The sequence below is a fragment of the Ovis canadensis genome, chromosome 4 (assembly GCF_042477335.2).
Source record: "Ovis canadensis isolate MfBH-ARS-UI-01 breed Bighorn chromosome 4, ARS-UI_OviCan_v2, whole genome shotgun sequence".
NCBI classification, from domain to species: domain Eukaryota; kingdom Metazoa; phylum Chordata; class Mammalia; order Artiodactyla; family Bovidae; genus Ovis; species Ovis canadensis.
Genome location: NC_091248.1, coordinates 78409517 through 78422662, shown reverse-complemented (window position 1 = coordinate 78422662; position 13146 = coordinate 78409517). Strand labels below are relative to the sequence as shown.

The 13146-nt window shown below is 37.1% G+C and overlaps 1 protein-coding gene across 4 annotated transcripts in view; it reads left to right on the top strand.

Moving 5' to 3' along the window:
• The window catches only part of BBS9 (Bardet-Biedl syndrome 9), a 471120-nt gene that overhangs the window by 197829 nt on the left and 260145 nt on the right, over positions 1–13146 (top strand). For all 4 annotated transcript variants that reach the window (XR_011256695.1, XM_069588065.1, XM_069588067.1 and 1 more), the window contains 2 exons: positions 755–831; positions 4305–4358. Coding sequence is in view for 3 of the 4 variants with exons in the window: in XM_069588065.1 (XP_069444166.1) it covers positions 755–831; positions 4305–4358 (131 nt within the window). In the remaining variant the exon portion in view is untranslated. The remainder of the gene's footprint in view (positions 1–754; positions 832–4304; positions 4359–13146) is intronic.

Here is a 13146-nt window from a genome sequence, read left to right as displayed (position 1 = left end):
TTTGTCATAGCTTTTCTTCCAAGGAACAAGTGTCTTTTAATTTCATGGCTGTAGTCACCATCCACAGTGATTTTGGAGCCAAAGGAAATAAAATCTGCCCTTGTTTCCATTGTTTCCCCATCTATTTGCCCTGTATGTGTGTGTGCGCGTGTTAGTTGCTTAGTTGTGTCCGACTGTTTGTGACCCCATAGACTGTAGCCGGCCAGGCTCCTCTATCCATGGAATTCTCCAGGCAAGACTACTGGAGTGGGTTGCCATTTCCTCACAAAGTGATGGCAAACGATCTTAAGATGTCACGATCTTAGTTTTTTGAACGTTGAGTTTTAAGCCAGTTTTTCCACTCTTCCTCTTTCACCTTCATCAAGAAGCTCTTTAGTTCCTCTTCGCGTTCTGCCATTAGGGAGGTATTATCTGCATAACTGAGGTTGTTGATATTTCTCCCGGCAGTTATAGCCAATTTACTGTCATGGGTTATACTCTTTTGGGCTTCTAACAGTAGCTAAGGAGAGGGAATTGAAATTCCTAACATAGGTCAGTCAGTGGGTCACATATCTTTGGGAAAAAAAGACAGTTTTTCTTTACAGTAACATAGAGGGGAAAGCTTTTCATTCTGTATTGCATCATTTTTTTTCAACATGTGAATACATTTATGGGATTGTCTTTTGATGTAAGGTATAGATAAATCTTAAAACAACTTTATATAGCAATTTTTACGTTATGATTAAATATCTTTTTTTTTCTCTTAATATTACAGATGTTTGGCCCCTGACTGAGAGAGAAGATGACCTGAAAGTCTCTGCCATGGTTTCTCCTAACTTTGATTCAGTATCTGTAGGTGTATTTGCAGACTTTAAGAGGGTTTGTGATAGTGGTGGACTCTGATATATTGGAATCAGATTGTATTGGTTTAAAATCTGGGCCTCCGGATAGAAACTTCAGGGAAGATAACAAGTTTTAGGCCTTGTTACTTTCTAGAAACAAACATTTCTAGCATCTCAGTGTGATAACAAGTTTCTTAGGCAGATTTCTATCTTAAAAAAGGGGAAGGGAAGGGGGTTTGTCACCATTACTCTGAATTTCCCTACGTTATTTTATTTTTTCAAACTTTTTCAGTACTGGAGTATTGAGATAATCCTACTCCAGATGAATAATACTGAGCCCACTACATTTTTGTTGAATGTTCAATAAGATAATGTTTATGAAAGGCATGACTCAGAGTTTGATAATATATAGTCTTTATTACAGTGGCTGTGGTGGGAGAGTAATTTAAGAATAAAGGGTTGAGCCAGGAATTATTTTTTCTCTCATTTCTATTTGTGTGACCCAGAGCAAGGTATTTAATTTTTTGTCTCAATTTTCTTATCTGTAAAATGGTAATAGTAGTAGAATCCACTTTGTTGAATTATAATAATTAACTAACAAATCATTATAATAATATTCATAATCATCAACCCTACCACAGCCATCACTGTTCCAGTTGTCTTGTGTGTGCTCAGTTGCTGAGTCATGTCTGAGTCTTTGTGACTCTATGGACTGTAGCCTGCTAGGCGCCTCTGTCCATGGAATTTTCCAGGCAAGAATACTGGAGTGGGTTGCCATTTCCTTCTCCAGGGGATCTTTCCTAACCAGGGTTCAAACCAATGTCTCTTGTGTCTCCTGCATTGGCAGGGAGATTCTTTACCACTGCACCACCTAGGAAAATTGACTGCCATTTCCTTAATGCCAGTCACATAATGGGTGTTCAGTATATATTTGCTCTATAAATGAATCAGTTCAGTTCAGTCACTCAGTCATATCTGACTCTTTGGACCCAATGAATCACAGCACGCCAGGCCTCCCTGTCCATCATCAACTCCTGGAGTTCACTCAAACTCACGTCTGTCGAGTTGGTGATGCCATCCAGCCATCTCATCCTCTGTCGTCCCCTTCTCCTCCTGCCTTCAATCCTTCCCAGCATCAGGTTCTTTTCCAGTGAGTCAACTCTTTGCGTGAGGTGGCCAAAGTATTGGAGTTTCAGCTTTAGCATCAGTCCTTCCAATGAACACCTTCCAATAATCACCTTTAGGATGGGGTGGTTGGATCTCCTTGCAGTCCAAGGGACTCTCAAGAGTCTTCTCCAACACCATAGTTCAAAAGCATCAAAGAATAATAAAGCTGAAAAACCAGAAAGGGGGTCTGTCCTTGGTTACATTGCCTTATCTTTTTGTTTAGTCTTCTTTAAGCACTTGTTAGATTACGGTTGGTTTTCTCTCACTGCCTGAAGTTGGGCCAAAATCTATCTAGTTTATCTGTCTGTACCAAAGTCGACCAATTTAGGCAAGTGATCAAATTCACTCATTTTACTGTATATGAGATCTATGTCATATAACTTTGCTTAGGAAATGACTTTGATATTTAGGTATCAGAATAGAATATAGTAAGTAATTCCATAGCTTTTTGAAGAATAATCTTAGTACAAACAGCCAACCGAAGTTGTGATAAAAATTGCATTAACATTGCCTTAGTATAGTAAGTTGGATATTCTTAAAAAAAAAAAAAAGTAGGACTATATATGAAAGAAACATTCACCCAGTTGAGTCACATAGTAGCGGTACTGTTCTAAACATTGGATATTCAGCACACCATTTCTCACTCTACCTGAAGGGTGTAGTCTGAGTGGAACATTTCTGCTTAGTTAGCTGACAAATGTACACACATTTTCTTGCCTTGGAAATGATTCTTTTTTTCCTTTGGGCAACTTATATAATTTTTTTCTAGGTTTTTCTCTTAGACATCGGCTATTTGAAATGAGGAATTCCCTTTCTGTTCTTTAGCAACTTTTGATCTTTGTGAGTAAAGGCTTTATGTAATAGCACTGTATTTTAATATGTATTTCCCTACTGGTAACCTAAAGTGCTTTTTCCTCCTAACTAGGTATCTCTTTCCAGCTCCATTTCCCCATCTCACAGTTTTTTTCCTTCTTAAGAAAGGAAAGGATTCTCGAGAGTATCATATTCATCTCATTGGAAAACATCAGTCCAATGATTTATGTGGCTTTGGTGCCATATTGTCTTCATATAGCTATTTCTCTCTGGCTATAATTTCATGTTTCCAAAGGACTTTTGTCCTTGAAATATCAAGGTGTTTAGGCATGGATGGAAAAGAGCAAGAAACAGGAGATGTTGGTTTCTTTTCTAGATTTGCCGACAGCTAAATGTAAAACATTTCCTGGATTTTAGTACTAATTTTAGGTAATACTAGAGCAAAAAGTCTGGCTTAATATTTTATTTTCAGTCATTATTGTGAAAGCACACATCCAAAAAATAATGTAATTTGTGCTAGACTGTTGTCTTTTATGGAAGAGACAAATATCGCTATCCTCTCTTCTTGATTGAGAAGTTCAATCAGAGTTCATATACAGTTTCCTATGGAATCATATATAGGATATGAATATCCTTACTCTTAATTATGCTGATGACCATGGCATCATACCAATCCCCACTGCTTAGAAGAGGCTTAATTTTTCTCAGTAAAATAATTCCAACTAGGTTAATTTAAAGTACAATGGATTTATTCACTGGTTGGACAGAGACTTTATGATCATAATTGTTCCCTTAGGAATCCATGTGGGTATTATTAGAAAATATGTTACCCTTTGATCTTATTCTGTCATATAATGACCATATTTTTTCCTCTCAATCTACTGCTCTAAAAAATAAGTTATAAATTCTAAGGAAATATTTGCTGTATTATATTCTGAATTCTTTAAGAGAGAGGACCAGGTAACCCAGGCTGATTCTCAAAGAGTGAAAGAATTTATGATATTTACTGGTAAAAAAATAAACTGCTACTTTTGTTTTATTTTCTAGATGTCTTTATATCATTAATTACATGCCTTAGATACATATTATTAATTAGAATAAAGCATACCTTTGACAAGTTAAAAACACAAGGACCTAAAAAAAAGGCATAATGTTTATATAGAAAATATATAGAGGTCTTGTTTTATATAATATAAAGAATGAATTGATAGAATTAGTTTCAATTTTTAAGGAAATTTGGCAGTAGTTTGATAATAAAGTATGTGAACTTTTCTTCCCTTTTTTGGTGGGTGTGTTTTTTAATATTAGTTCATGACTTTCCAAATGAAGCCATCCAAAAAAGCCACAGTAATTCTTTTAGTCTGTCATCAGAGTGATGAATCCTTTTTGCCTTTTTTATTTTTGGTGGTGGGAAGTATAAATCAACCCCACTGTGTTTACTTACAGATGTATAGTACTTAAACAATTCTTTCCTCCCTTTAATTTTCAATTCTGTGTTTACAGCAAGCTACTGATGTTGATGTGGGAGCTGACCTTGTCCCTTCAGTCACAGTGAAGGTATTGTACCATAGTTGTAGGCTCTAATGTCCAAGCAGTGTCATGCATTTCATCACATCTGTCACTGTTGTCACCTTATAAGTAGCATATGGAAATATAAAAGAAACACTTGGTAGGCAGAAGAGCTAATACACATTTTTCCAAATAGGACATCAAAATGGCTTAGCATAACTGATTATCAGGGAAATGCACATCAAAATCACAAGAGATGTCACTTCACAACTTAGAATGGCTATCATCAAGAAGACAAGGGATAACAGGAGGATGAGGATGTGGTGAGAATGGAGCCCTTAAATATTGTTGGTGGGAATATAAATCGATCCAACCAGTACTGAGATCATTTGGAGGTTCCTTAAAAAATTAAAAAAACATCTTCTATATGATCTAGCAACTCCAATTCTGGGTATAAATCAAAGGAAATGAAAACAGTATTTCCCATGAGATATATACACTCTCATGCTTATGACAGTTTTATTCACAAAATAGCCAAGATACAGAAACAACCCAAATGCCCATCAATGGTTGAATGGATAAAAAAAAAGATATGGTACATTTACACCCTAGAATAGTATTCACCTATGAGAAGGGAGGATATCCTTCCATTTGCAACAACATGGGTGGATCTTAAGCACATTGTGCCAAATAAGATAAGATGGACAGAGAAAGACAAGTACTATATGATATCACTTATATGTGGGACTCTGAAAAAGCTAAGCCTGTAAAAACACAGGGTAAAATGGGCTTGAGGCTTCCCACGTGGCTCAGTGGTAAATAATCTGCCTGCCAATGCAGGAGCTGCAGGAGATGTGGGTTTGACCCCTGGCTGTGGAAGATCCCCTGGAGGCAGAAATGGCAACCCATTCTAGTATTCTTGCTGGGGTAATCCAGTGGGCTGCAGTCCATGGGGTCGCTTATCAGGAGTTTGGGTAGGGTTGAGTGATGATTTGAAGGGAATACAGGAGTACACTTGTAATGAGTAGTAAATAAACTATAAATATCTGATGCACAGGGTAATGAATATAGATAATAATATTGTACTGTAGTTATGTGATATGATAAATTTCACTGGATTGGCAATCATATTGGCAGTGTATAAATGTATCAAGTAACATCTATGATCCATAGGGTCGCAAATTGTCAGACACGACTGAAGTGACTTAGCACAGCACAGCACACAATGTGCTGTACACCTTAAATATGCACAATATGACACATTAAATTTATTAAATTAAAAAAAGATTTCTTGGTTAAAAAAGTGAAAAAAAGGAAAACCCAAACACTTGACATTTGTAAGTTTTCCTTAGCTTTGGGAAGTAAATAGATAACCTTTATCATTTCCTACAAATATAAAACTGGTATTTATAGCAGTATCTATATAATAAAAAATTGTTATGAATTAGTCCTACCTTTAGTTAAATGTGTAGTATGATTGGGGGTTATTTTTTAGAAACAATATTTAAATGTACTAAAGGAATTGTGTCATCACATTCACAGTAGACCGAGCAGCTCACTTCAGTATTATATATATATATTGGGAAATCATATGAATATTAATAATATCTTTCTTCTATGTGTGTGTTTAAAAAGAATTCCCAGCCATTTATCTGCCATAATATTAGCTTTAAATGGATGTATTTATAGCAGGAAAATGCTAAATGAAGAAGCCACAGAGTAGAGTAGTGACAAATTGATAGTGCCCCCAAAATACAATGTGAGCGATGTGGTTTTGGTTAAGATTTTTAGTCCTGCCATTGTAGAATTTTAGAACTAGGACTCAAATGTGGAACCCTCTTAAGGCATTTAGATTAAAGTGTGGTAATCAGTCAGCACATTATTAAGCTGAAAATATTTATCACTGCCCAGACGTTGGAGCCAGGGAAAGTTGTGGATCTTGGCGATTCGCTAAGTCAAAACTTGGACGGGACTTTATATTTTCTTAGATTATGGGTTGCTGTCCTTGGAGGAGCTTGACAGGGCACCAGGCTTTACCAATTGTGTTCGCTTACACTGGACCCAGCGGGTGGCCCAAGTGTGGGGATCTTTGGTAGAAGCTGAAGGGAGCCCAATCTTATAACTGTTTCCTAAGCTAATTTTTTTGGATTCTTGCCACTGGAAACAAGGGTGGTCTTTTCCCAGTCTCCCTTCCCCCTATCCAATCAAAGAGCTCTATCTCATTAATACTTCTGAGTCTGGAAAAGCTTTAGTGGCAAGAAATCAAACATTTAAGATTAAAAAAACAACAATCCTGCAGTGTTCCAGGAATGATCTGTAGACTTTTGTGTAGGGAAATCCCTTTTATATCTATCTACTGATATTGTTCTGACACATACATATAATAATTCAGGAGCATGTTGTAAATTTCAAAAAGAAATCTTGTACCTAAACCAGATAACGTTGCTCATGGTAATTTTCCCCGCAACTACTATTAATTGCTGTAAATAAATACACCTTTCCCTCCCATGCAGTTCTTAGGCTTTCCTGTATAACAGCCACCTTCAAATGATGGCGTGACACTACTGGAAATTTCTCCTTCATTATGGGAATTTAACTGTGTTTGAGAATGATGAAGTTACACGCTCTTCCTTATTGCCATGATAAAAGAATAAGAAAGAATGCGATACTCTAGAGTTACACAAAATCAGCTTGACTTTCACGGCGGACACCGTGACTTCCTGTTTCTGCCTGACAGTTCCTATACAAATTTCTGTTATAAATCTCTCCTTATAGCCTTTAATAACAACAGCAGCCAAAATATATAACCATACAAGTTTCCGTCATAATAAATCCTGTTAATTGAGAAAATTTTTCCATCCGTTCCAAGTGAATGAAGATGTGGCTACCTTGCGTATGTGTTCATGATGCGTGGCCATCTGTTCCAGGCGACCAAGGCAGAGTGGTTGTTAATACCTGGCCTTTGGAGTCATGTTTATATATCTAGGATAAAAATTTGGTATTATATTTCCTAAGGATCGTATTTTATTTTGTTAGAAATGGAAAATAGCATGGAAAACGCTCATATTCATGTTTCATATTTTCCCCTTAATATTCTATAATTATTTTTCTCTTAAAATGTGAGGTTTATGATCTAGCCAAGTCTTTAACTTTTTTATTTTGGCTCAAACACAACTCTTCTTTGTTACTGTGGTTATTTTTGTCACACATCATCTTGATTCATATTTGAAAGTGCCTAGTCCATTGTTGGGATTCAATAAATCTATGTATAAGCGTTACCACCATCCATCTTCCATCTAAACTAAATGCAAACACTTGTAACAATGTAAAATTGTATGATTGTTGTCTAAGTATGCATTGTTATGCCTAGCAGAGTCAGAATGTCTGCCTCTTTAAAAGTGGCTTATTACTACTTTAAGGATTTTTCATTTTCATTTTTAAAGCTAAGCTCTTGTGAGACCTTCATGGTCATTCTTTTTGGCTCACTTGCATATATTGGCTTGATGGTCTTAGACGTGTTTTTGAGTTTCTCTGAACCTCTATTTTTAAACTGTAAAATGGGGGAACTTTTTCATTTGCAGTTGTTTTGATTCTTAACCACAGCTAATTAAGAGCATGGGCTCTGGACTGACAGACAGAAGTTAAATGATGGTTCTTCCACGTATAATCAGAGTTGCCTTGGTCAAATTATCTAGCTTCTCTGAGTCACATTTTTCTCTTATGTAAAATGGGATATAGTGATAGGTAGTACCTGTTTCACAATGTTGTAATGGGTAAATGAGATAATACACACAAATAATTTATTAGGATGGTTCCATGAATATAGAAAGCTGCTAATGGTTATTATCATTAATTTTATTTAAAATATATGTACAGACAAGTATGGCAAAATGGTTGTCTGAGGAGGCCTTACAAACAGGTATGAAAAGAAGAGAAATGAAAGGCAAATGAGAAAAGGAAAGATATACCCATTGAATGCAAAGTTCCAAAGAATATCAAGGAGAGATAAGAAAGCCTTCCTCAGTGATCACTGCAAAGAAATAGAGGAAAGCAATAGAATGGGAAAGACTAGGGCTCTCTTCAAGATAATTAGAGATACCAAGGAAATTTTCATGCAAAGATGGGCTCAATAAAGGACAGAAATGGTATGGACCTAAGAGAAGCAGAATATACTAAGAAGAGGTGGCAAGAATACACAGACGAAGTATACAAAAAAAGATCTTCATGACCCAGATAATCACGATGGTGTGATCACTCATCTAGAGCCAGACATCCTGGAATGTGAGGTCAAGTGGGTCTTAGGAAGCATCACTAAGAATGAAGCTAATGGAGGTGATGGAATTCCAGTTGAGCTATTTCAAATCATAAAAGATGATGCTGTGAAGGTGCTTCACTCAATATGTCAGCAAATTTGCAAAACTTAGCAGTGGCCACAGGACTAGAAAAGGTCAGTTTTCATTCCAATACCAAAGAAAGGCAATGCCAAAGAATGCTCAAACTACTTCACAATTGCACTCATCTCGCACTCTAGCAAAGTAATGCTCAAAATTCTCCAAGCCAGGCTTCAACGGTACATGAACCGTGAATTTCCAGATGTTCAAGCTGGATTTAGAAAAGGCAGAGGAACCAGAGATCAAATTGCCAACATCCGTTGGATCATTAGAAAAGCAAGAGAGTTCCAGAAAACCATCTATTTCTGCTTTATTGACTATGCCAAAGCCTTTGACTGAGGGGATCACAACAAACAGTGAAAAGTTCTTAGAGATAGAAATACCATACCATCTGACCTTCCTCCTGAGAAATCTGTATGCAGGTCAAGAAGCAACAGTTAGAACTGGATATGCAACAACAGACTGGTTCCAAGTAGGAAAAGGAGTACGTCAAGGCTGTATATTGTCACCCTACTTATTTAACTTATATGCAGAGTACATCGTGAGAAATGTTGGGCTGGATGAAGCACAATCTGGAATCAAGATTGCCAGGAGAAATATCAATAGCTTCAGATATGCAGATGACACCAGCCTTATGGCAGAAAGTGAAGAAGAGCTAAAGAGCCTCTTGATGAAAGTGAAAGAGGAGAGTGAAAAAGTTGGCTTAAAGCTCAACATTCAGAAAATGAAGATCATGGCATCTGGTCCCATCAGTTCATGGCAAATAGATGGAGAAACAGTGGAAACAGTGTCAGACTTTATTTTGGGGGGCTCCAAAGTCACTGCAGTTGGTGATTGCAGCCATGAAATTAAAAAAATATTTGCTTTTTGGAAGAAAAGCTATGACCAAGCTAGACAGCTTATTAAAAAGCAGAGACATTACTTTGCCAACAAAGGTATGTCTAGTCAAAGTTATGGTTTTTCCAGTAGTCACGTATGGGTGTTAGAGTTGGACCATAAAGAAAGCTGAGTACCGAAGAACTGATGCTTTTGAACTGTGGTGTTGGAGAAGACTCTTCAGAGTCCCTTGTACTGCAAAGAAATACAACCATCTTAAAGTCCATCTTAAAGGAAATCAGTCCTGAATATTCACTGGAAGGACTGATGATGAAGCTGAAAGAAACCCCAAGACTTTGGCCACCGGATGCGAAGAAATGACTCATTTGAAAAGACCCTGATGCTGGGAAAGATTGAAGGTGGGAGAAGGGGACGACAGAGGATGAGATGGTTGGATGGCATCATCAATTCAATGGACAAGAGTTTGAGTAAACTCTAGGAGTTGGTGATAGACAGGGGGGGGCCTGGCGTGCTGCAGTCCATGGGGTCGCAAAGAGTCAAACATGACTGAGTGACTGAACTGAACTGACAGTCCTGTAAGTAGGTGTTAATTGCTCAGTAGTGATACCTTAGGCTGTAGCCTTTTTGTGACACCATTGACTGTAGCCTTCCAGGCTTCTCTGTCCATGGAGTTCTCTAGGCAAGAATACTGGAGTGGGTAGCCATTCCCTTCTCCGAGGGATCTTCCTGACACAGGGATGGTACCTGGGTCTCCTGCATTGCAGTCAGATTATTTATTGTCTGAGCCACCAGGGAAGGATTACTATTAATAAAATATTTAAATTATATTCTATTTATTTAAGGAATAGCGATTAGAAAGAATGTTGTAGTACTTGCATAGTTCTTCCTGTAATTACCATTAGGATTTTACTAAAAAGGTATTATGAATTTTAGAATAAATCTGTTCTCCTAGTAAACACATTTTCTGCTCTACTAACTCTACGGTGTGCTTGTGTGAATGAATGACACAGCCTGTGCGAACCAAGCTTGGAGCCCTGCTCTGCAGTTCCAGGGTGACCTCATATAGCTTATGGCAGAAACCTGTTGGGGGTTTATAGCAACCTGCCAGTGCCAAGAGGCACCCAACATCTCCTTTGGGGACTGACCAGAAATGGGCAAAATGTGTGGACCGAACTCTCCTTTCTCAGTCAAATTTTCCGGTCTCTTTGACCATTTCATAACTTCATGGGAATTAGAGGTACTAACCTAATCTGTCGGATCATAGACTTTCAAGGGACTTGTGATCTGTGCTATTACTGTGTACTGTTATGCAGATTTCCTCCCTTACCCAGGGCTCATAAAGTGAAAATCTGAGGATTCGTTGTTCATTTGCTGTGTTTATTGTATTTATTTCCATCAATTATTGTCCTTTAAAATTTTTACTTTGCAAGTCAAAAATTTTATGTTTATTTTTAAATGGTACAGAATACACACATCAGGTAAAATTAATACATTTACTGAATCTAATTGTATATGGATAGTGTTTGTAGGCCAGTTATACTTGTATATTATTTTTCTATCTGTAACTTGTATATATATGTGTGTGTATATATATATAATTAAGGTATAGTTGATACATGCCTTTTACGTAAGAGAAAATTAAAAATGTCTTTTCTTAAAAATTAAGTATGCCCTTGCTTGTGCCCAGTCACTAAATCATGTCCAGCTGTTTTGTGACCCCCTAAATTGTAGCCTGCCAGGATCCTCTGTCCATGGGATTTCCCAGGCAAGAATACTGGAGTGGGTTGCCATTTTCTTCTCCAGGGGATCCTTCCAACCTAGTGATCGAACCCAGGTCACCTGGATTGGTAGGCAGATCTTTATCACTGAGCCACCAGGGAAGCCATGCCCTTGCACTATGCTAATTAGTAGTGAAATGAATCTGTCTCATATACTATAGAGGCAAGACTGAATTGCTCCAAGGCAAAAAAGCCATGTAGAAGAAAGCTTCTCGATTCTGGTTATACATAGGTCTTACCTGGGGAACTATTAAGAAAAATACCAATACCCAGGTCTGCCCCCTGAGATTGTGACTTAATTGGTCTAACAACACTACTGGGCTAGCGACTGTAATAAATCTGGCTTACCATGTGGATAAACTTAGCCAACGGAGATGATTCAAAGAGGCTGGGATGTTTAGGAGACAAAATCCAAAGAGAGAATGTTCCCAATGGAAGCCAGATCTTTAAGCTTTTTCTTTGATTCCCTTAGCACTGTGGCCCAGCAAAGATCTTTGGGCCTGATGAATTCTGCTAATGTTTCTCTTAAGGGGGAGTGAGAGAAGTCCTGGCCTTCTCAATCCATACTCACCCTATTTCTGAGGTAGTCTATGACCCCAGAATTCTTAGCTATTAATTCTAATTGGAATGGGAGGGTTTTCTTAGCATCATCAACCAAGAGCACCAGTTTGGAAATACAGCCAGCTTAGAAATGTAGTCGATTAGTCAATATTGCCATTCTTTGATGTTTTCTAGAGTAGTTATGTCAGCTATTTTTGCTGTTAAGCCATAGAAGAAAATATAGTAAACTACATATGTATTTAAACTAGTAAATACCTACCTAGTAAGGAAATCTTTAGAGAGCAATTAACTTCTGAAAAAGGTGATATACTGATACTAGATAAAATGAATAATTCATGATGCCATATCTGTAAAGAAGAATTAACACATATAATATTTTAAGATGTAATTATTCACCAAATATGGGGGAAGATTTTTTGGGTCTGCTATTGATAGAGCATTTTTAATACTTTTATTCAGTTATAATTCACATACTATGCAATTATAGGGCCATAGGGTCACAACGAGTCATACACGACTGAAGTGACTTAGCATGCACACATGTGCAAAATGATCACCACAATTTAACTTTTGAACATTTTTGTCCTCCTCGCCCCCCGCCCCCCCGCCCAGTAAAAACCCTGTATTCCTTAGCTGTTGCTTTCTTTTCTCTCCACACCCCCACCTTCAATCCTACTACCATCCCCAAGCAGCTGCTAATCTATTTTCTGTCTCTGTAGATTTGCCCACTCTGGATATTTCATATAAATTGCACCAAATAATATGTGGTCTTTTTGTGACTTCTTTCATTTAACATATTAATAATGTAGTGTACCCATGTTGTAGCATGTATCAGTACTTCATTAGTTTTATTACTGAATAATATTTCATTGCATGGATATTCCATATTTTGTTTGTCACGTCATCAGTTTATGGATGCTTGGGTTGTTTCTAATTTTGGTTATTGTGAATAATACTGCTAATACATGTGTACCAGATTTTGGGTGGACATTTGTTTTATTTCTCTTCATAAGGAATTATGAGGTTAAATGATAAATTTATGTTTAATTTTAAAAGAAACTGTCAGACCTTTTTTTTTGATTAGCTATACCGTTTTACATTTCCAACAGCAATTTATGCAGCTTCTTGTTTTCTCCACATTCTTGGTAACACCTGTTTTTCCCTTTTTGATTATAGCATTTTAGTGGATGTACAGTAGTATTCCAATGTGGTTTTACTTTGTATTTCATACAGCGATTTTGAGCATTCTTTCATATGCTTATTGGCTAT